The 25,278-nt window shown below is 42.9% G+C and overlaps 1 protein-coding gene across 2 annotated transcripts in view; it reads right to left on the bottom strand.

Moving 5' to 3' along the window:
* Positions 1 to 1,920: 1,920 nt before the first annotated feature.
* nova1 (NOVA alternative splicing regulator 1) overlaps positions 1,921 to 25,278 on the bottom strand; it is a 73,690-nt gene continuing 50,332 nt past the window's right edge. For both annotated transcript variants that reach the window (XM_034178915.1, XM_034178917.1), the window contains exons 3-4: positions 7,331 to 7,497; positions 1,921 to 3,018 (exon numbers count right to left, since the gene is read on the bottom strand). In XM_034178915.1, the coding sequence (XP_034034806.1) occupies positions 1,999 to 3,018; positions 7,331 to 7,497 (1,187 nt within the window). In that variant the 3' untranslated portion in view covers positions 1,921 to 1,998. The remainder of the gene's footprint in view (positions 3,019 to 7,330; positions 7,498 to 25,278) is intronic.

Raw genomic sequence — 25,278 nt, 5'->3', positions numbered from 1 at the left:
GAAACACCACAAGACGCCGGAGTAGAAATGCTCTTGTGGAGATTATTCCTTTCGTCAGTATTGGTAGGGTTCATGTATGTGACATAGATGTGCACATTAAAATACTCACATCCCAGCAGGGACAGACACGCTTTACATTGTGTGTTCTTAATGTCTCACAGTGCAGTCTTCAGAGACCCAGTGTGCTCGGAATGAACACCACGAATAGCAGCACAGAAGGAAGCCAAGCTCATCTTCGAGTGCTTGGAAATGTTGTAGACAATTAGCACCCCCCACCCCCGGCATCCCCACCCCACCCACTTTTTGCATTAGACAAAAAAAAAACATTCCCATAAAAGACACCAAATCCAAAACGATTTCCGTGATGTTTTGTAACGTGCTCAACCCAAAGTTAGTGAGCGTTATCGTGTTTTAGGGACGATAACAGGCTGCCTGGCTGAACCACGCTTTTGTCTTTGATGCTAATTATTAAGAATGGCTCCCCAAAAAAGTGAAACCAAACCCCTTTTTTCATTCTTCTTCCCTCTCATTAATGTGTGTCTCATGATGACTATTTGGTACCCTTAATGTAAAGGCAATAGTAATAGTTTATTCACAGATATTGGTTCATACAGCTTTCTTATCAAAAAATGCTCTTGTAGTGCTTTGTGAGCTGAACTGGTTTTTAGGCGCTGCTTCGGCGTGAAGGAGGTCTGAGCTGAAATTCTTTTTTAGCTAAGGCAAAAATTATAATCAGGTTGAATCTGGATTATGGCCACTTTCTTGAAAAAACAAAACAAAACAAAAAACAACGCCCTGCACTGGACGCCATCATGGACTTGCAGTATTAAGTTAAGACTGGATTGGTTTAAGTTCTTCTTCATTAGGCTCAGTCAGATCGATGGGAGACGAATGGCTGGACAAGATTTTGGTGTTCACGGTAAAGGATTTATCATCTTATAGCACCAAGAAAGGGTTAAATAACAACATCTTTTTGTAGCTCTGACTGAATATGCAAATATGTTTCAGTGTTTGTGCATTTGTGGGAACATTATCTCTGCATTCATGTAAAATAGGTTTTTATTTATTTTTATTATTTTCAACATTCCTATGTCTCCTCTATCCTCTCACACTGATTATGTAACCCCTGAACTGTACTTTCAGACAGCAACCGTGAAGTTCAGAGTTATACATTTCTTTCACTGCAACACAATATTTGATCCCTGTAAATAAAAAATAGCAATAGGATATATATATATATATATATATATATATATATATATATATATATATATATATATATATATATATATATATTACATTCAGATCAACCTGCAATCACAGGTTTAAATAATCTATTTCTGTTTGAATGAGACCATGTTGATAAATAATGGATGAAAGTATAAAACTGCCAAATTCAAAAACTTCAATTATGGTATGTGCCTGAAACCAACATATGTCAAAAGATATGAATCCTTTAAAGAAATTATACTCAGATTACTCCCTCGTAAATGATGTCAGGTTGTTGCTGTGAAAACCCACCCTGTTAACAATGCCTTCTGCATTGTTTCCACAGAGCAACGTTTGCTTTGCAGCTATTACCTGGATGGAACTGACACTCAACTCACCGGGAGCTGAGTTTTGCAACTGAAATTCAAATCTAATTCAGTAATAAAAAACAAAACAAAAAACAAAACGAAATTAAATCAGCAATGAGGTTTTGGAGAAGGATGAAACCCTGCGGCCTCACCCGTGAATCTGCATCTTGGCAGTGGACCAGTTCATCTTATGCTGATCGCCACTTTTAAAAAACATCAGGACGCCAGTCCTAAAAACACATTCACATATCACACACACTTATCTTGGTTGTCTCCCCCACCTCCTCCTTTGTGATTCTTTCATTTGAGACTGAAATACTGAACAGATATTTGGACATTTCTTTTTTCTATTCATTGTGACCCTCTCAATTTCCTTCTATCTCTGTCTTCATCCTTTCCTTCTTTCCTCTTGTTTTTCCTTTTAGCCCACCTTCTGTGGGTTGGTAGCACGCACGCCTTGCTCATAAGTGATCCGCTGGCTGATCAGATACTGTGCTGCTTGCGTAGCGGCTGGTGACCCTGTTATGGTAACTTTACGGTTCCGAGTACCAGGGATGAACTCTCCTTTTTTGGAGATCTGGATGCGGGCTCCTGTTAGCTCCTGGTACTCTACCAGCGTTTTGCCACCTTTCCCCAGAATGGCACCAACCAGATTCTCGGGAACAGCGATCTCAACTACGTCCTTGGCCCCATCTGCCAGCTTCTCTGTTGCCAAAAGGGAGGAGGCCATTAGTGGGGATGAAGCATTTAGGTAACCATTGGAAGCTCCTGTCGCAGCAGCTAGAGAACCCAGGGAGAACCCACCAAGGCCTGTCGCAGGGTGACCAGCACTGCCGGAGGCATCGCTAGCATAGGAGGCCAGTAGGTTAGCTGCCGCAGCAGCAGCTGGGTTTGCGCTAGCTGCTACTGCAGCAAGGACCCCAGAAGCTGCTGCAGGGTTGAGACCCAGGCCCAAGGTGTTAGTGTTGTAGCCATAGCTGGCCAGTGTGTTGAGGGCTGAGGTGATGGCCAGCAGATCATTGCCAGAAAAGCTGGACATGGTGGCAGGGAAGGCACCCATTCCTGTCAACCCTGCCTGACCTAGAAGGCTGGAGGCAGTAGCAGCTGCTGCAGCTGCGTTGGGGAGCACCTCAGCCGTATTAGCATAGGGGGAGCCGGTGGGGTTGGAGTTGGCCACTGGGCCAGAGACGTTGGAATAACTGATGTTGAGGCAGCTGCTGCTTTGAGGGTCCTCTTGGATTTTCTGTACTATGATTTCCACAGCCTTGCGGTTCTGTTCCGGCTCCCCACTGATGGTCACCACTCGCTCCTGAAGGTTGATGCCCTCTGGTTTCTGTGAGAGCTGCACCCAAGCCCCTGACTGCTCCATCACTGCTTTCACTGTGGCTCCGCCCTTTCCAATGATCAGCCCAGCTGTGCTATTTGGCACTATCAGTTTAGCCTGTGGAGAAACAGGAGAGATTTAAATAGCAATAAAAGGTAAAAATAGAGAGATATAAGAGGATAAATGGTAAGAGAAAATACCTCTCATTGAGTCAGAGTACTCTACCAGCCCCCACTTTACTCAGCGATTTGTTAATCCCACGGGTTTAGACTGCAGCTGCCACACGGCTCTGTCTAGCTATGAATGACTGTAGGTAAAAATAAACGCATACCCTCACATTTTCCTGACCCTACCAAGCTATGGGTCATGGCCTACCGAATAAGAAAAAGTGGTGACTAATAAACAAAGTCTCTCATAAATTGAGACTGTTACTGCCATGTGGTGACCACACACCCTACTGAGCCTAACATATTCCGATTACACGCCGTAATGCTCAAAAAAAAAAAATCCTTTTTTGTCTGGATGGTTCACACTCACTTCTGTAGCAGACACATGTTAAGCCCTGATTATAAAAATTTAATTTACGTGATTAGGAACAACAGAAAATATAACACAGCTTCGTATGCAGAGTAAGTGTACAATATGTGCCTCCAAAAAACACACTGTAAGTGTCATCTGGAAGCAGAATTACAAAGTACACAAACTTTTCACACTCCTTTAACAACTTTATTTGTAAAAAGAGCATAGTGAAAAATCTAGTGTTTTTGGCCCATCATGAGCCACTATCAGTGGAAGAAAGACAGTATGAAACCCACCGGTACAGGTTTATGTAGTTTAGCTTGCAGCAGCTTTAACACAGAAGCGTTTGCTGCACTCTGTGACTTTGTAGGCATGTTCAATTCTCCATATTGCATGTAGTAGTAGTAAATGCCAAGCTACCAGCCGCTTTCATGCATGGGCAGCGCAGTCTCATTTGCACTAAAGGGGTAAAATATGATGCATATGACGTCATTTCTCTACTTCCGGGGACGGAAACACGGCACGTTCTCTGAGATTTTGAGCAAATTACACTCAAAGTGAAAATACAAAGAAAAAGTGATGATGAGGTGGAAAGTGGACATGTGTTGCGGTTTGTTTATGACCCCAAACTCAAACGTGTCAAGGCGGTTTTGCAGGCGAGATAACGTAGCTACTCTGGTTAGCTGTGTAGGCTAACACTTACAGGCACAACGTCTACCATTTGTTTCGTCTTCCCTTCTCCACTGGGAACTGAAAAATTTGCACTTTTCGCAAATGCTTCAGTGATTGCTGCTGAAAACAAAACAATACACCATTTTTCCATGTGAAGTTATGCTGTGTATATATTGCACAACGGGATCGGCTGTCCCCATAAGTGGTCAAATCCTGCAATATCACACAGGGTTCAAACGAGACTGCGGTGAACTATTAATGCTTTCACTTTACAGTGACTGGCAGCTACACTATTTCTATATGTGTGTACATGAAAGCTGTGCTATTTGCACCGATTTTCCAAGAGTGTAACCATGAAGCCTTGGAGACGAAGCACCAGTGGGTAACTACAGCCGGTGGCTTTGTTCGTGATCTCAGTGGGAAAGCTGTGGTATGGACATGGGACTTTTTAACATTTACCACCCCTATGCTTACCTGCTTATTGACTGTGAGTAGACAAATGAAAGAATCAAGAAACACAGACAAGTTGATGACAATCAAATGTTCGCTGACAGTCTTGATGAACTCGTGGAACTTGGAGAAGTATCAAAGCCTACAAAGCATATGAAGCCACATGAAGCCCGAGCAGTGTAAGACAGCAGCATGATCGTCTCCGTGGTTGCCGTGTGCCACTTCAGGAGAGGCAAAACCAGCAACTTAGTTTGTCCAATCTGGTTTAGACTTTTTTAATGCATTTTAATACTTGTTTTCTGACCAATACGCAATTACAATGCAACTGGACTGAAGTATGATGGACTGCAAATCTAGGGAAATAAGGCAATAATAATAGTGCATCCCTACGTTGTTTCGTAGGTGATTCTATGCAATATCGCTAACTGACAGCAATACACAGAAACAGGAATCAGTTATGGAGTTACTCTGTGTGAGTTATTTGCTAAAACGGATTCAAATAACAGTGAAACGTGTATGAGCAGAGACATATGTTAAAGAAAAAAGAAAGAAACCAACAGGGAATCTGATGTGATGTCCATGGGTACCCCTCGCTAAAGATTGCAAATGCACTGGATTTAACATCCAAATATGGCATGAAATAATCTGATCTGGTGTGTTCAAACCATTCAGAAAAGATCAGGGCCCATATTCACAAAGCATTCTAAGGCTAAAAGTAGCTCCCAGTGACGTCATTCTAAGAAATGTCTTAGAATTCAAGGAATTCTACATAAGATTCTAAGACCTCATCAGGAATGAGCTTACTTTTCTCATCCAGGATAGTAACATAATAATTCCTGAGATGAAGGTCATCACAACACTGCAATATCTGGCTACGGGAAAAATTTAAATTCTATAACATACATACAGTTATAGGTGAGCCTCAATAACCCACATACACGTAAGTCTCAATTCGGCTTTACTCGCGGTTGATTTTGTCGACCCTGAAAATTTAGACTACTGTATAAAAGTCAACATTTTTGTCAAATTTGACTGTTTTTGGGAGGGGTGGCGCAAGTAGAAATTTGCGGCCGTCCACATGCGATGGTCGGGTGTGGGCCTCGGGCATGAGCGCGTGTATAAATTCCGAGCCAATCTGAATCGGCGGGCAGTGTTCCCACAGTTACTTTAAAAAGTTACTTTTTTAGTTACTTTTTACAGTTACTTCATTAGCATCTTTATGCCCTTACTTTATTAGGAACTGCTGACAAATTGTAACTAATATTTAATGTAACTAGTAATCTAATGTTACAATTCTTCTTAAAATTGAGTAATCATCAAAGTAACTAATAGTTATTTTTCTGAGTACTCAATCTTAAAAATAACCAAGTTAGATTACCAATTACATTATTAGTTACATTGATCAGCTGCCGTCAAGATGTCCGCAGCTGATAACAAAGTAACTGCATAAAGTAACTAATAAAGTAACTTTTCAAAGTTACTGTGGCAACACTACCGGTGGGAAGGCTCTAAAAGGACGTCACATCCAGATCCATAAACGAAAAACTTTGAATCCTCGAGAATCATCTGCACTAACAAAGCCCTCATTGCTGAAGTCCAACAGGCCGAGGAGTAAGAAAAAGATCCCAAACCCACTCTAGATGAAGAAATGATCACCATCCAGTTAGGAATCTACACTTCAAATGGTTGAAACTATTGTAATATGGCAAAGTAAGGTGATTTCAGGTTTTTTTTTATTTTGTAGTCAACCTTATTAACCCCTTAACGCCTGAATTTATATAGCTGTATATAAAAAAATGTTTTGTGTGTGTTTTTGCCTTTAAGTAGATGGTAAATAATGTTGAGATTATTAATTTCACTTTTGCACAAAAATAAATAGTAATTTTGGTATTTTGGTAATGACTTAATGTTATAATGTTATAATAATAATAATGGTATGTTGCAAATTTGCAGCATACTGGTCAATTTAGTATGTTGCATATTTGAGTCAAATATTGTAGCATATATGCGACAACAGGCGTTTCAGATAACTTGCAGATAACTTAATATCAAAGTAAGTGATGTCAGCAGCCATAGCCTAAACTCACCCGTATGAGAAGAACTTGGCTTGTGTGCTGCAATCTCCGCTCTCGCTTTGAATTACAGCACATTCCAGCAAAACTCTTCTCATACTCGCCGCATTTACCAGCACGGAAAGTAAACATAACAATAAGCTAATCAATATAATAATCAGCATGTGAATGAGGTACATTCAAACATTTTGAAGCTGTGTAACAATTTGTTTAATTTTGCTGAGTTTCATCATCTTGACATTCAATTATTTTCATGATTACACATTTCTTAATACAGTTCAGGTTGTATGATCGGTTGAGTGTACTGTCCAGTCATAACTAGGAGCGTGGAGTGCATTTGTTTTTTCCTCTTTGCCTTTTTGTGACAACCAATCAGCTTTTATAAGACTGTGTCATACCTAGCAACGGGGTCAACCACACCTCCTCACAAAGAAAAAAGTTTCTGTCCCTTCCTTGCTCAGAGTTGCTCTCAGACACTTCCTGGATCACTCTTAAGCTACAATTCCTCGCTAGTAAACTTTAAGCTAAGTTGGGAGCTCTCTGAGAGGACTCTAAGAATCTTTGTGAATATGAGCCCAGATCTTTGGAATGTGATTAAAAAAAGATTCAGCCTGTAATCTCAAGACAGTGTATTAACACACTGGCTGGAGATGTTTATAACTGAATACTGATGTCACTGTACATTAAAAGCCAGGGCAGCACTGACACTGTCTCACCTGTTTAATGCGGTCAGGGTTTACAGTGGTCTGCGGCTGCAGTATGCTGACTGGTTCAGGTTTCTGGGCGCTTTGGGGCATCTCGCGGACCTTCTCAGCAATGAAGTTGTGGACACCATTGAGGGCTTCGACTGTACCCTGTATCAGACACACACGTTCTGTTGTTCCTATGTTGAGAGAGGACAGAAGACAAAAGAACCAAAGGTCACTCTATCGTGACTTTAATGTGCACTGAGTGGCTGTTTAACAAATAGGTAAAGGTGCCACCATGGGTTAGCTCAGTTCTCCTATAGAACAGGTAAATCTGAACCTGATTATAAATTCTGGAATATTTTATAATGTACAACTGAAGACTATTTTCAACATTCTGGCTTCTATTATTGATATGCTTGTAAGAGACATTCTTAAAATCCCTTATTCACCAGGCTGTATCTGCAATTTTTTTTTATATAATTTCATAGTGAAAAGGACATAAACACGGCTGGGGAGGATTACTATGAAAGAATACATGTGGATTACATGTATGTATGTACATACATTTGGATTACTTGTAATCTGATTACTTTTGGATTACATTTCAAAGTAATCCTACCCAACCCTGGACATAAACCACGTGTCACAGAGGCTTAGTTCTCCTGAAACGTTACCTGTAACAAACCAAGATTTTTACTTATGAATTTATTTTAGTTTTAATTGCTGTACCAATGAGAAACAGAAGCACTTATGACATCTGTGATCCCATGTTTGGTGATATATCTATTCATTAAATGAAAAAACAAACAAACAAAGGATTATCACCTCCCCGACCTCTACAAATCTCTATTATAAGATCTGGATCAAATTATTTAACTGGGTTTGGTGTGCAAAAAGACGAATTTGTGGTGGTGCAAGTGGCTAGTGCATTTGTTTCCCAGACAGAAGCTTCCCAGTTCAAGTCCACTCGTGCCTGAGTTGCATCAGGAAGGGCATCCGGTGAAAACGTGTTCCAAAACAACAGACAGAGCCATACTGGATTCACTGTGGTGACCCCGAAATGGAAGAAGCCAAAATGAATCACAGTTGGTGCTATATTAAACATACTGTAACATTACAAATATGGAAAGACGTGTCTCTTTCAATAAAAAGCAAACTGGATGCAATCCTACATTTTATTAAAGTGTCTGGTCCTTGATATTTGTTCCTTGACAAAGTTGGCCAATTACTAAGCTATCCTTCACTGCTTCCATTTACACAATCAACAGACAACTGTTGAAAGAAAGAACCTTGCTTGGTTAGCAAGCCACAGGGGGAGAAAGAATTCCTCTTCAATGATGTAACTCTTTGAGTCCTTTTCCTTGCCTTGCCGCTCTAATTGACTCAACACATATTTGTTCCTCCTCCAAGCTTCTTTCTACACCCACAGAGAGAACCAACCCTGAATTCCGTTGCCATGGTATAGGGGCTGAGACTTGGAAACAGGTGATGCAACAATCCTTTGTAATTGCTTGCACAATATTTGAGACAATCTTTTGTACTAGCCTTGCTGCTTGGCTCGCTTTCACACTGCACCATTATTTGGTGAAATGTCCTGTGCTTCAGCAGGCATATTTAGCATTTTTCTTAACTACAGACAGGAACCAAACTTTCAACAATGGAGTGTAACAGTACATATAAGGAAAATCCAGCTGAGGGACTGCTAAACTTGTGTCCATGTCGCCCTCATCTGCATTTCTATGGGCAGTTCAACTACATCTCCCGTTACATGACAGTTTGGCACTATGAGTCAACAGATTGTGAGCCTGCCTGATGACCAGCTCCAAAATTCAGTATTTTTACCACTGTCAAATAATGTAATAAAAACAAAAACAGACTGCTGATGAATTAAAAATGGCCTGATGCGGACTTCCGGGTTGGGTTTCTGACATGGCGGCGGTGTCACAAGCCAGCTCCCGGCTTATGATTTATGTAAACCCTTTGAAGGACTATTATTTGAAATAATTAATTGAAGGCAAAATCACAGTTAAGGGGACTCGACTTGATGAAAACAAGACGGAAATCAAAATAAGGAATAAAATCGGGAAAATACGTCACGAGGCGAAAAATACTTCCGAGCTAGCAAAAGAGCTACCTTGTGAAGAGGGCGACGCAACGAAGCTAACTGAAGAAGCACACCTTGGAAAAGAAATGTCGGACCTGGAAACTGTTTTATGTGAAATAACAGAGTTTCGTCGGGAGAATGCGGAATCATTCCAAGAGATTAGGGATGATATCAAAAAGACAAACAATCGACTGGAGGAGGCCGAGCGGCGCATAATGGAGTCCAAGGATCGTTTACAATCCAAGGAAGATGCCACTTTGGAGCTTTTGGATTTACAAAAACACTTGACGGACAGACTAACAGATCAAGAGAGCCAATCAAGGAGGAACAACATTAGGATTCACGGAGTAAAAGAAAAAGTCGAAGATGGAGCCTTGTCTATGATCGCTTTTATTGAATGCGTGTTAAAAGAGAAACTCGGATTCCCAGCATCACTTGAATGCATCATTGAAAGAGCCCATCGAGCACTGGCTGCGAGTCCCCCTCATGATGCTCCTCCTTGGTCAATTGTGGTAAAATTTAACAGCTACAGGACGAAAGAAATGATAATCAAGGCGGCGTGGCAGAAGAAGGGATTTGAGTTTGAGGGCAGGAAGATTATCATTGACCATGACTACACACCCGAATTTTTGAGACAGCGGAAAGAGTATGCGGAAATAAAGAAAGTGCTTAAAGAGAAGAAAATACGTTTCCAAATGCCATTTCCAGCAAAGCTCCGTGTGTTTTATGAAGAAGGGATAATGTCATACATCACAGCGGAGGAGGCACCGAGAAGGATTTGGTGGCGAGAGGCTTCCAGGTGTCTGCTATTGAACCAGCGGAGAATGTGGCCGAGAAGATGGAGTGCCTTCAGTGGCGCTTTGCAGGCAGAGCCAACAGTGGAAGAAGAAAGGCAGATATAACACCTGGATATGGACAGAAACTGCAAGCTTTCAAGAGGGCATAGGACTTAAAGGACTAACTGTTATAAGTGGGATGAAAAATGACCAAAGGTGAGGACTAAAATAACCAAGTTTATAGAAGAACATGAGTGTGTGTCTCTTGTATAAGGATTAAGTTGTCGGGACTGTTTATGCTGAATCTACCAGTTGCGTATGCATCGTGTATCATGTTCAGTGGGGGCCCTCTGGCGGGTTCACTGCAGAGGATATCCCTCGGAGTCTTTCTTAGGCTCAGTAAGGGCCAAGAAAAAGGCCTCATTAAAGGAAGTTCAATTGTTTTGACAATGAGTGTTCAAAATGTGGAATTTTGTTTTGGGTTACGCATTGTTTGTTCTTTGTGGTTCTGGTAGCATTGTGAAAGTTGGGAATTTTAAAATACTTGCTTTTAGGTCAGGGAAGATAATTATAAAACCACTAAAATGGCTTTTCACAATAATCTCATCAAAATAATATCGTACAATGTCAACGGTCTTCTTCATCCAGTTAAAAGGAGCAAAATCTTAAGGAAAATAAGTAAAGATGGAGCTGCTATTGCGTTTTTGCAGGAAACTCACCTGATGGAAAATAAAAATGATAAATTAAAAAGAAATTGATATACTCAGGTATATACTTCATCATATAAAGCTGGTCACAGAAGAGGGGCAGCAATTTTGATATCTGGCAAAGTTCAATTTCAGAAATTATCAGTGATAAAGAGGGAAGGTATGTCTTGGTTAAGGGGAGATTAGAGGGAATATTAATTTGCTTGAGTATATATGCACCTCCAGGCTCTAACTGGACATTTTACAGGCAACTGTTTGACATGATTACACGGGAAGGAGAAGGAATTTTAATTGCAGGTGGTGATTTAAATCAGAGGCTAGATTCCCAACTGGATACATCCTCACAAGCACCTCCAAAAAATGTAACAGTAAAAAAATAAATAAAGACATGATGGGAGAATTGGGGATCATTGATATATGGAGAGAAATAAACCCAACTACGAAGGATTATACTTTTATTCATCACCGCATAATAACTATTCAAGAATTGACTGTTTTTGATGTACAACAAAGATAGGCACAGAGTGGGGAACTGTAAAATTGGGGTGGTGGACTTATCCAATCATAGTCCTGTGTATTTTACTTGATTACTGAGAAGTAAAAAACATCTTGGAGACTTAATAATAGTATATTGAAAGGTAATGTGAAGGAGGAAATGAAGTATGAAATTAAGAGATATTTAGAGGAAAATGATAATGGAGAGGTGTCGCCTCTGGTGCTTTGGGATGCTTGTAAAGCCGTGTTACGAGAGAAAATAATGGCCAAGACTGCCTTTCTGAAAAAGCAAAGACAAAAAAACTTTAGATGCACTACTGATAGATTTAGGGAAATTAGAGCAAGAACATAAAAAACTAACAATAAAATTTTTCAAGAAATGAAGAGGAAAAAAGCAGAGATTAATTCTATTTACTCAGAAGAAAGACAGAAAAAGATCCTATTCACAACGAGGTGAGATGCTATGAAGTAGGGAATAAATCAACAAAATTGTTAGCCTATAAATTGAGAAAGCAGCAGGCTAAAAATTGTATCTATGGAATAAGGGATAATCAAAATAAAAAAATAAGGTATAAAACAGGATATTCAAAAATGTTTTGAAGTATATTAATCAAAATTTTATGATCAATCGGCCAGTGAGGATAAAGTAAACATAGATTCTTTTTTAGACAAATTGGTTTTACCAAATCTGATGAACAGAATGACCTTCTGATTTCAGAAATCACACTTCAGGAAATAAACCTGGCAATCTCTAAGCTTAAAAGAAATAAGTCACCGGGGACAGACGGCTACACCTCAGAATGGTACAAGGAGTATAGGAAAATATTAGTGCCAGTATTAGAACTGGGTGCTGAAGAAAAGGGAAATTCCATATTCTCTGTAATACCAAAAGAAGGTAAAGATGAAATGGAATGTTCAAATTGTAGACCTATTAGTGTATTAAATCAGGACTATAGATTGTTTACTGCAATTTTGGTGAGACGATTGGAAAAGATTTTGCCAGGTATAGTTCAATTGGATCAAACAGGCTTTATAAAAGGGAGGCAAACTCAAGGCAACATTAGGGGGACATCACATGTTATGCAGCATATAAAAGATGAAAAAGGTAAGCAGTTATTATGGAGATGGATGCCGAGAAAGGCTTTGATTCAGTCAAATTTGACTTTTTATATAGATTGTTGCAAAAATTTAATTTTCATAAAACATTCATAAACTCTATACTAGCTCTGTACACAAAACCAACAGCTAGAGTAAAGATTAATGGGAGCTTATCTGAAAATATTTTTCTAAAAAGAGGTTGTCGTCGGGGTTGTTCAGCTTCTCCGTTGTTTGCAATTTTTCTGGAGCCACTGAAACAGTTAATAAAACAAGATATAAAAATAGAGGGCATAGATAGCAAGAGAAGACAGCAAAAGCTTGCATTATTTGCGGATGATGTTTTAATATATTTGTCAAGTCCTAACACATTGTTGCCAGAGCTCATGACAGATTTTGGGTAATTTGGGCATCTATCAAGCTACAAAATAAATGTACAAAAAACATAAGTTCTTGCATAGAATTATATTCCGTCGGAAAATGTAAAGGAAAGATACAAAATCAATTGGGACCAAAATTCAATGAAATATTTTGGGATTAATTTGACACACGATTTAAACCAGATGAAAACTGCAAATTATGACCCACTGATAGCAGAAATAAAAGAGGATATAGAAAGGTGGAATTTAATTCCTTTTACAACAATTACATCAAGGGTTGAGGTGATTAAAATTAATGTACTTCCTCATATATTGTATTTATTCCAATACGTTCCATTGGAAGTACCAAAAAATTCATAGAATGGGACAAATTACTCTTGAAATATATTTAGGGTGGGGAAAAAAACTAGAATAAGATATAGAACTCTACAGTTACCAAAAGGGAAGGGAGGACTTGCGCTCCCATGTTTTAAAAGCTACTATCAAGAAGCACAAATCAAAATTTTGCTGAACTTGTGTAACTCCTCATACTCTGCAAGGTGGAAATAAATTGAAGCCAATATTATTCGAGATGTTCCGGCTCAAGCATTAATTGGAGATGATAAATTAAGACAACAGTGTAGCAATGAAATTAATCCATGGCTTGAAGTTTCACTGAAAGTTTGGTTCGAAATTGTGTTGAAGAATAACTTGTCACACCATTGTAAATGTCTAAGATGGATAGGTTTTGACTCAGACTTTATTCCCAATAAAAGTTATTGGAGATTTAAGGCCTGGAAACAAGGTCCTCACATGTTTTGGGAACTAGTGGAAAATAATAACTGTACAAGCTTCCAGGAAGTAAGAGAATGGTGTGGTTTTTTTACAGGTTTCTGCAATTAAGGCACTATTTGTAGCATGATACGTATTAAAAAAGAATACATGGATATGGATACAGCAATAATTAAAATGTTTGTCTTGGCTTACCAAAATAAACTCAATAGGAAACTGATCTAAAAAATATACTTGGACTTAGAAAACCTAAAGGGAGAAGACACTGAATATATAAAAAGGAAATGGGAAGTGGAAGCTAATATTAAATTGACCGAGGAAGAATGGGACAGTATAAATCAACAAATATGGAAAACAACATCCTCTTTAAAGTGGAAACAGCATGGTTGGAAGAATATTGTTCGAGTTTTTTTAGAACTCCAGCACAGGCAAAATATCGGGATATGAACTATAGTGCAGGGAAGTAGTAGCGCAGGGGTGGCCAAGTTCGGTCCTCAACAGCCGCATTCCTAACACTCTTAGTTGTCTCCCTGCTCCAACACACCTGAATCCAATGTAAGGCTCTTTAAAAGTCTGCTGAGTCTTTCATTGGATTCAGGTGTGTTGGAGCAGGGAGACAACTAAGAGTGTCAGGAATGTGGTCTCGAGGACCAAACTTGGCCACCCCTGTAGTAGCGAAACATGTTTACACCTTTTGGAGTTGTCTTTTAATTAGAAATTCTTCGAAAGACAATAAAAACTGTATAGATAAAGTGCTTCAAACAAATCTTCCTTTCACTTCTAAAATGTTTTATTTGGGGAAAATTGATGTGAATCACCAAAAGAATTTGAATTTTAAAATGTTGAGATTGATGCTATTGGCAGGGAAAAGGGGCTTTACAAGAAATTGACTAAAAACTATAGCGCCCAAAAAAGAAAACTGGTTTGATGTAATACATGACATGTATATGATGGAGAAATTGACCTATGTTGTGTGTATGGAAACTGAAAAATTTGACAGAATATGGAAAGGATGGTTGAATTTGATCAAATTATTCAGATCTGATTATGTTTGAATATTTTTAGTTAATCCCCTGTGCTATGCTACTTTTTTGTCATGTTTGTTTTTTGTTACTATGAATTTTGATGTTTTGGTTATTGTTTAAAAAAAGAGACAGACTATTTTGGAAATGCATTGATTTCATTGTAATCGTATGCACAGTTATGATACCTATGTGTACTGTATGGCAGCAACAATAAAAAGTTAATTAAGAAAAAAAAAATGGCCTGATGCAGCCACCTTTCTGTCTATAGTCACAGGATGTCCCAATCAGGTCAGCCATCAAATATTCAACATCTGCTGATACAGATTCCCTGTCTGACACTTGCATTTTGATGTACATGGCACTGGCAAAGAGCACATTGCACTTGCACATTAAAGTCAATCTCATGTATATGCTTAAACAGTTTAATAGTTCTGCCACACATCAAGAAAAAACAAAAAAACACATTCAACCCAATTTGCTCATTAATGTTTTTTTTTTTACATTTAAGTAAACCGTTTTGTTTTTTTTCTTTACAGCTCAACAATTCTACTTAGTGCAGAAAAATTAGGACATTCTGCAAAACACATGTTCAAAATGTCTCCAAAAGCAGACCTCTACTCTTGCTACAGACCGGCATAGTCTCTGTGAACAGGAGGAAAACAAACACGATGACAAGAAAAACTTATGTACGTATGCTACATGATTGACCAACAAGAAAGGAATATCACATGCACCATCCATTAGAAACAGACTTGGCGTGTATATGAAGTGTGTTGTGTGGGCCGCTGAAGAGGAGGTACTGCTGGCCCACCACCACCAGATGGCGCCCTGCTTGGAGTGCGGGCTTCAAGCACAAGAGGGCGCCAGAACCACTGGGAGTGACAGCCGTCACTCATCCTCAACACCAGCTGTCACTCATTCATCTCATCACCATCACCATAAAGGCCGGACGGCGACTCCACCTCCTCGCCGAGAAATCTCCTACGATTAGAGGTATTCTTCTCTGCTGTGATTATTGTAATCTATTATTGTTCTGTGTGCAGTTGCAAACCCGTGAAGACCCAGGAGAGGGACAAACGGGAACATCACAAGTCAAGACGTTCCTGGAGGTGGAGGTTATCCCTCCCGGAGGAATCATTAATCAAGGTTGCTGGGTGTGAGGATTCACACTCACCACCTTCTGTTTCTGTCTGCCAGCAGTACCAGGGCCGACAACAGAGGACAGAGACCACCTGGGGACTCAGGGCTTGACGGCTTCGGTGTTCTTCAGGCCGTTGGTGGTAGAAGCGGTGTGGGCCCCGGCTCTTCGTTCATCCGAGGTCTCCTATCTTCAAGCCTGCCCGCAGTCCTCTTGTGTATGATTGGCAGTACTCTTGTTTATATTCCGTTGTGTTCTTTTGCAACATTAAATTGTTACTCCTTCTCTTATCCATTGTCCGTTCATTTGCGCCCCCTGTTGTGGGTCCGTGTTACGACACCTTCCCAACAGGATTTCTCGGCCATTCGTCATGGATCCCGAGGGGCGTCAACCACAGCTTGAACAGCCAATGGGAGAACAAAGAGTGCAGGCGTCAGCAGGAGGCGTGGTAAGTGATCTGCAGCAAATCCTTACCGCTTTCACTGCTCAGTTACAGCTGGTAACTGAGCAAAATGCAATCCTCAATCAGAGGATGGAGGCTCTCACCGCCAGAGTGGAAGCACGCGAGTCGAGCGTCGCTGCAGTGTCTCCTCCTGCTGGCCCGGGGCCTAATGTAGATGTTCCACTGGCCGTCCAACTACCCCCCCCCCACCGTCCCCTGAAGCTTACATAAGTCCTCCTGAACCGTACGGAGGCTGTGTGGAAACGTGCGCAGACTTCTTAATGCAGTGTTCGCTCGTTTTTGCACAGCGTCCAGTCATGTACGCAGCAGACGCCACCCGGGTGGCTTATGTAATTAATCTGCTTCGAGGTGAGGCACGCGCTTGGGCTACAGCGCTCTGGGAACAGCAGTCATGGCTTCTGACGTCATACGCTGGGTTTATACGGGAATTCAAACAGGTGTTTGATCATCCCAACAGAGGCGAGACCGCCTCGACCGTGCTGCTGTCACTGAGACAGGGGCGTCGGAGCGCAGCTGATTACGCTGTCGACTTCCGCATCGCGGCTGCGAGGTCGGGTTGGAATGACGTTGCGCTCCGCGCTGCCTTCATAAGCGGACTGTCTCCAGTACTGAAGGAGCATTTACTGGCTAAGGACGAACCGCAGACTTTCGACGGGCTTGTCACTCTGGTTATACGCTTAGACAACCGCTTGAATGAACACCGTCGGGAGCAGGCCAGGGGGGCGTGGCCGGGCACAAGCCGTCCCTCTCTCTTCCGGGTCTGAAAGGGTGACGTCGTCCCCACGCTCCATTGCCAGTGGGCTCCGTGTGGCAACAGCTCCCCCTACTGACGAAGCTATGGACACGAGCAGGGCCAAAGTGAGATCTGATATCAGACAAAGGAGACTGGCCCGCGGGGAATGTTTTTACTGTGGCTCATGTGAACACATGTTAAAAGACTGCCCCAAACGGTCAAACACCAACGCCCGTCCTTAGAAACTGGGCTAAGGGTGGGCCATAACATGTGCACGGGGAGACCCCGCAAATCAGCACGAATCCCAGTGTTAATCCTGAGTGGGGATTTAACCCTTCACGCCCCAGCACTGGTGGACACGGGGTCCGAAGGGAATCTGTTGGATAGCAGATGGGCAAAGGAAGTAGGGCTCCCTCTAGTGGCTCTGCCTTCGCCCTTGAAGGTACGGGCACTAGATGGCACTCTACTCCTGCTAATCACACACCGGACCCAGCCTGTGACCCTGGTTGTGTCTGGGAATCACCGGGAGGAGATAGTGTTTTACGTGACACCTTCTACCTCCCGAGTGATTTTGGGTTTTCCTTGGATGGTGAAGCACAATCCCCGGATCGATTGGCCGTCTGGGGCCGTGGTGCAGTGGAGCGAAACCTGCCACCGGGAGTGTTTAGGATCCTCGGTTCCTCCCGGGATCACGGCTAAGGAGGAGGTTAAAATCCCTCCCAATCTGACGGCGGTGCCAGGGGAGTACCATGATCTGGCTGACGTCTTCAGCAAAGATCTGGCGCTCACTCTTCCACCGCACCGACCGTACGATTGTGCCATTGATTTGATTCCGGACGTTGAGTACCCGTCCAGTAGACTGTACAACCTCTCACGTCCGGAACGCGAATCAATGGAGACCTACATCCGGGACTCCTTGGCCGCCGGGTTGATCCGGAACTCCACCTCCCCGATGGGTGCTGGTTTCTTTTTTGTGGGCAAGAAAGACGGCGGACTTCGTCCATGCATCGATTACAGGGGATTGAACGAGATCACGGTTCGCAATCGATACCCATTGCCCCTCTTGGATTCGGTGTTCACACCCCTGCATGGAGCCAAAATATTCACCAAACTCGATCTTAGGAATGCGTACCACCTAGTTCAGATCCGGAAGGGAGACGAATGGAAGACGGCATTTAACACCCCGTTAGGTCATTTTGAGTACCTGGTCATGCCGTTCGGCCTCACTAATGCCCCCGCGACGTTCCAAGCATTGGTTAATGACGTCTTGCGGGACTTCCTGCACCGGTTTGTCTTCGTATATCTGGATGATATACTCATCTTTTCCCCGGATCCTGAGACCCATGTCCGACATGTACGTCAGGTCCTACAGCGGTTGTTAGAAAACCGGCTGTTTGTGAAGGGCGAGAAGTGTGAGTTTCACCGCACTTCTTTGTCCTTCTTGGGGTTTATCATCTCCTCCAACTCCATCGCCCCGGATCCGGCCAAGGTTGCGGCGGTGAGGGATTGGCCCCAACCAAAAAGCCGTAGGAAGCTGCAACAGTTCCTCGGCTTTGCAAACTTCTACAGGAGGTTCATTAAGGGTTACAGTCAGGTTGCTAGCCCCCTGACCGCCCTGACCTCCACCAAAGTCCCCTTCACCTGGTCGGACCGGTGCGAAGCCGCGTTTAGGGAGTTGAAACGCCGATTTTCGTCTGCTCCAGTTCTGGTGCAGCCTGATCCTACTCGCCAGTTTGTAGTGGAGGTGGATGCCTCAGACTCAGGAATAGGAGCTGTGCTGTCCCAGAGCGGGGAGTTCGATAAGGTTCTCCATCCTTGTGCCTACTATTCCTGCAGGTTGACCCCCGCTGAACGGAATTATGACGTGGGCAATCGAGAACTCCTCGCGGTGAAGGAGGCTCTAGAAGAGTGGAGACACCTGTTGGAGGGAGCTACAGGGCCTTTCACGGTTTTTACGGACCACCGGAACCTGGAGTACATCCGGACCGCCAAGCGGCTGAACCCCAGGCAAGCCCGCTGGTCCCTGTTCTTCGCGCGCTTTGACTTCCGGATCACCTACCGCCCCGGGACCAGGAATCAACGATCCGATGCATTGTCCCAGGTGCACGAAGAGGAGGCCAAGGCCGAGTTGTCGGACCCCATCGACACCATCCTTCCCGAGTCCACTGTCGTGGCCACCCTCACCTGGGACGTGGAGGAGATCGTCCGGGAGGCCCAGGCAAAGAACCCGGACCCGGGAGACGGTCCGAAGAACAGACTCTACGTCCTACCAGAGGCTAGGGCTGCCGTCTTGGACTTCTGCCACGGATCCAAGCTCTCCTGTCATCCCGGAGTGCGTAGGACCGTGGCAGTAGTCCAGCAGCGCTTCTGGTGGGCGTCACTGGAAGCCGACGTCCGGGACTACGTCCAGGCCTGCACCACCTGTGCCAGGGGCAAGGCGGACCATCGCAAGACCAGGGGTCTACTCCAACCCCTGCCTGTGCCTCATCGCCCCTGGTCCCACATCGGCCTGGACTTCGTCACGGGCCTCCCGCCGTCCCAGGGCAACACCGCCATACTGACGGTAGTGGACCGATTCTCCAAGGCGGCCCACTTCGTGGCCCTCCCGAAGCTCCCGACGGCCCAGGAGACGGCAGACCTCCTGGTCCACCACGTCGTGCGTTTGCATGGGATACCGTCGGACATCGTCTCGGATCGTGGTCCCCAGTTTTCCTCGCAAGTCTGGAGGAGTTTTTGTAAGGAGCTGGGGGCCACCGTACGTCTCTCGTCCGGGTATCACCCACAGACGAACGGCCAGGCAGAGCGATTCTGGTATAAATCATTTGAAATTTATTCAAGTTATCATGGGTACGAGAACATGTGACTGATGCATGCATACAGTGAGGAATTGCATTTCCATATCCTCCTCTGAGGGGATAAAAATAAATAGATGATTATGTTATTTTGGAACATTACTTGCTAGGGCCGACCACGGGACTCATTTATGCCTCCACGTTAAATATCGATATGAACGGAGCCTTCTGTCTGCACTCTGTGTACATTTCATACGTATTTGTGTGCATTTTCTGAAAGTTTATGGCTATGGACGAAACAGAGTTCACAGTTCAAAGTTCAATTGAGACACAACCAAAAGTTAAAGCAAAAGTACATGAAGAAGACCATCAACAATGGTGGAATATTTTGATGGAAGTTTTATACAACCCCTGGCAAAAATTATGGAATCACCGGCCTCGGAGGATGTTCATTCAGTTGTTTAATTTTGTAGAAAAAAGCAGATCACAGACATGACACAAAACTAAAGTCATTTCAAATGGCAACTTTCTGGCTTTAAGAAACACTATAAGAAATCAAGAAAAAAAATTTGTGGCAGTCAGTAACGGTTATTTTTTTAGACCAAGCAGAGGGAAAAAGATATGGACTCACTCAATTCTGAGGAATAAATTATGGAATCACCCTGTAAATTTTCATCCCCAAAACTAACACCTGCATCAAATCAGATCTGCTCGTTAGTCTGCATCTAAAAAGGAGTCATCACACCGTGGAGAGTTGTTGCACCAAGTGGACTGATATGAATCATGGCTCCAACACGAGAGATGTCAATTGAAACAAAGGAGAGGATTATCAAACTCTTAAAAGAGGGTAAATCATCATGCAATGTTGCAAAAGATGTTGGTTGTTCACAGTCAGCTGTGTCTAAACTTTGGACCAAATACAAACATGGGAAGGTTGTTAAAGGCAAACATAATGGTAGACCAAGGAAGACATCAAAGCGTCAAGACAGAAAATTTAAAGCAATATGTCTCAAAAATCGAAAAATGTACAACAAAACAAATGAGGAACGAATGGGAGGAAACTGGAGTCAACGTCTGTGACCGAACTGTAAGAAACCGCCTAAAGGAAATGGGATTTACATACAGAAAAGCTAAACGAAAGCCATCATTAACACCTAAACAGAAAAAAACAAGGTTACAATAGGCTAAGGAAAAGCAATTGTGGACTGTGGATGACTGGATGAAAGTCATATTCAGCGATGAATTTCGAATCTGCACTGGGCAAGGTGATGATGCTGGAACTTTTGTTTGGTGCCGTTCCAATGAGATTTATAAAGATGACTGCCTGAAGAGAACATGTAAATTTCCACAGTCATTGATGATATGGGGCTGCATGTCAGATAAAGGCACTGGGGAGATGGCTGTCATTACATCATCAATAAATGCACAAGTTTACATTGATATTTTGGACACTTTTCTTATCCCATCAATTGAAAGGATGTTTGGGGATGATGAAATCATTTTTCAAGATGATAATGCATCTTGCCATAGAGCAAAAACTGTGAAAACATTCCTTGCAAAAAGACACATAGGGTCAATGTCATGGCCTGCAAATAGTCCGGATCTTAATCCAATTGAAAATCTTTGGTGGAAGTTGAAGAAAATGGTCCATGACAAGGCTCCAACCTGCAAAGCTGATCTGGCAACAACAATCAGAGAAAGCTGGAGCCAGATTGATGAAGAGTACCGTTTGTCACTCATTAAGTCCATGCCTCAGAGACTGCAAGCTGTTATAAAAGCCAGAGTTGGTGCAACAAAATATTAGTGATGTGTTGGAACGTTTTTTGTTTTTCATGATTCCATAATTTTTTCCTCAGAATTGAGTGATTCCATATTTTTTTCCCTCTGCTTGGTCTAAAAAGTAACCGTTACTGACTGCCACAATGATTTTTCCTGATTTCTTATAGTGTTTCTTAAAGCCAGAAAGTTGCTATTTGAAATGACTTTAGTTTTGTGTCATGTCTGTGATCTGCTTTTTTTCTACAAAATTAAACAACTGAATGAACATCCTCCGAGGCCGGTGATTCCATAATTTTTGCCAGGGGTTGTATAAACATAGTCTTGTTGTAAAACATTTAATGGCTGCACAGACCACCCCTGCTGAAACAATCACCTACTTTTTAGTTTCGTTAGCAGTAGAAACTTTCTCAAACGTCACTATGTTTGAACTTATCAGAAACATTTAAGAGTCTACAGTGCCGTCGAGTGGATGGTTTACTTAAACCCCTTATCCACATATGTTCTGTTAGGCTGCGGTTGGCTTCACCAACCCCGCCGCAATCTATCTGCAAGCATACATGTTCATACTGGATCCAAGTTGAGGTCCCTAGCAGCTGAAGAAAGGCCAAGGGGATGCCCACATTTCACCTCGCTGCTGCAGATAAATGGCTAATGTTGAAAGGTAGGGATGGACTGGTTGTTTGTCTGTGTGGTTACCATCCAGGACCCAAGGTGGGTCTGGGATGTGGTAGATGTGGCATGGGGCGACACTGTAGCATGCTGACCAAACCATGTAAATAAGTGTGGAGTGACTGAGCAGAATTTCCCTATCAAACTAAATTCATTAATTCATTTTTTTTATACCCGATTATTCAAATTACAGGTTGGAACCTGTCTCAGATGTCACAGGACAAGAGGTAGGGTACACCCTGGACAACAAACTAGATTCATTCATTTATTTTCTGATACTCATTCGAATGCGGCTCACAGTGTCAGCAAACAAAGCAGCTCATCCCAAACTTCCCTATCCTCAGCCAAGTTCTCTAACTCTTGTTGAGGGATACCAAAGCCGTCCCACCACAGTAGGAAAATATAATCCCTCCACTGTGTCCTGAGTCTTCTCCGGGGTCTGCCATCCTCACTCGATGCCCGAACCATCTGAGTTGGGTCCTTTCAATGTTGTCAGGATTGAATTTTCCTGCACACCTTTTCTTAATCAACCACTCATCAGCTTCTGTATTTAAACCCCTTGGTTCTCTCACTTCCCCACCAGATCGTTGTGCCTTGTGCCTTCGCTTCCAGCTCCTTTCCTTGTTCTGTTCTTGACCCGTTTTTTGCCTTGCTGTGTTTTTGACTTCCTGCTCATTTTTTGGACCACGCCTAAGCCCTATGTTTCTGATACTGTTGCTGATTTTGGACTGCCTAACTGTGTACCATTTTTAGCCAGTTTTACCAGTAAAACCATTTAACTGTATCTCTTTGGTGTATGAACTCTGCATTTGTGTCCAGCCCACCCTCGTCTCTAGCCGTGACACATGTGAAGAAGCAGCAGCTCTACTCTGAGACCCTCCTGGTTATCTGAGCTCCTCACCCTGTCACTGAGTGTTAAGCTGGGACACCCAATGGAGGAATCACATTTCCACCACTTATGTTCAGCTAGATTCCATTCATATTGTAACCTTTGATGTAAACGCAGCTATTAATGTGGTCCTCCTTAAATGGGACCACAAATTAACACTAAAGTTTAACTGCAATTTTTAACTACTAACAGCTTTATGTAGTTTTACTTTATTTACTTTGTAAAATGTTAGGGATGTTAAGTTATTATTAAGTTAAATGTTAAGTTATTTATGCAAACTGTCCGGTAACTTGTGAACCATTCTTAGTCAGACTAAGAATGGTTCACAAGACACCATGACAGAATGAGGTAGAGGAAATGTGGCCCAGCCCGGAGAAAGCCCGGGGCCCTCATCTGGAGCCAGGCCTGGATGTAGGGCCCATTAGCGAGTGCTTGGGCTTGCCATGGAGCCCAGTCATGCACAGCTCAAAAAGGCAACATGGACCTTCCATCTCCACCCTGTGGGCTCACCAGACACAGGGGGAACTGCTGGTGTCGGGTGCGCTGTCCCATGGGTGGCAGTGAAAGTCGAGGGCCTTGAAGGACCAGACCTGGGCAGCAGGGCTGGCTCTGGGGGTGTGGAATGGCACCTCACTGTGGGGGAAGGAGCCGGAGCTTGTGCGGGAAGGTGGAGCGATACCAGTTAGATTTGGAAAATGTTGGAAATGGAAAAAGATGTGGAAATCCTGTCCACATAAAATCTTTACAGAACTGTCTTGCAGCAGTGAGAAGTTGGATGTCTAGCAACTTTCTACTTTTGAACTCTGATAAGACTGAAATGATGGTTCTTGGCCCAGCAAGACATCGGCACCAATTTGATCAGCTGGCGCTTAGCCTAGGTTCATGTGTTATACATCATACTGACAAAGTGAGGAACCTTGGGGTAATCTTTGATCCTACGTTGTCCTTTGACCTCCATATTAGGGACATTACGAGGTCTGCTTTCTTTCATCTGAGAAATATAGCAAAGATTCGCCCCATCCTGTCTATGGCTGATGCTGAGACTCTGATTCACGCATTTGTCTCTTCTAGATTGGATTATTGTAATGCTTTATTCTCTGGCCTGCCGCAGTCTAGCATTCGAGGACTTCAGTTGGTGCAGAATGCTGCTGCCAGAATTTTGACACAAAGTAGAAGGTTTGACCACATTACTCCCATTCTGGCATCCCTTCATTGGCTACCGGTTTCTGCCAGATTGGATTTTAAAGTTTTATTGCTGGTTTATAAAATTGTTCATGGACTGGCGCCTTCCTACTTGGTGGACTTGGTTAAGCCCTAAGTACCTGCGAGGCCTTTGCGTTCGCAGGGCGCAGGGCTTCTGTGTGTTCCGAGGATGAACAAAAGGTCTGTGGGGTATAGAGCCTTCTCCTACCGTGGTCCGGCTCTTTGGAATGATCTACCTGCTGTTATTCGGCAGTCTGACACGGTGGAGATTTTTAAATCAAGACTGAAGACCCACTTTTTTAGACTGTCTTATCATTAATTTTTTAATCTGTTTGTGTTTGCTTTGTAATTTCTTTTTATTCTACTGTGTTTTATCTTTTAACTGTGCTTTTCTTGCTTTTAATTTTGAATTTAGATTAATTTGTGTTGTTGTGAATTATGTGAAGTGCCTTGGGGCGACTTTGTCGTGATTTGGCGCTATATAAATTAATAAATTGAAATTGAATTGAAATTGATTTGGTGGGCCTCACCTCCATGTACAGCCTTGGCTCTGGAACCATTCTCCTTGATAGGGGTTGGACCTTATTCTTCTCTGGAGTTGCCCAGGGGGTGAGGTGCGGGGCTACTCCCGAGTCCCCAGCTGAGGGGCGCTATGCTTAATGCTGCGTTTACACATAACGACGACAAGTCACGAATGCCACAAAGTACACATTCTTAGCCGCTGATCACAAATGTGATGATTCGGGGCAGAGGCGTCAGGTGTCCTCAGGAACTGCGGCAACCTGTTACCACACGTTACGATTAATGGCACGTGTTGCTGGAGAATTATCAGGAGCCATTACGCACGGTCAAGAATAGTGTTCCGCGTTGTCGCACGCTATTGCGCGTAACAGCGCATCGTTAAGTTCTGTCACATTGTGAACGAGGTGAATTGTCTCCACACACACACACCCATA

Source organism: Thalassophryne amazonica, chromosome 9 (assembly GCF_902500255.1).
Source record: "Thalassophryne amazonica chromosome 9, fThaAma1.1, whole genome shotgun sequence".
In the NCBI taxonomy this organism is placed as follows: domain Eukaryota; kingdom Metazoa; phylum Chordata; class Actinopteri; order Batrachoidiformes; family Batrachoididae; genus Thalassophryne; species Thalassophryne amazonica.
Note: the sequence above shows the minus strand (reverse complement) of the source record. Positions and strands in the feature narration are given on the sequence as shown.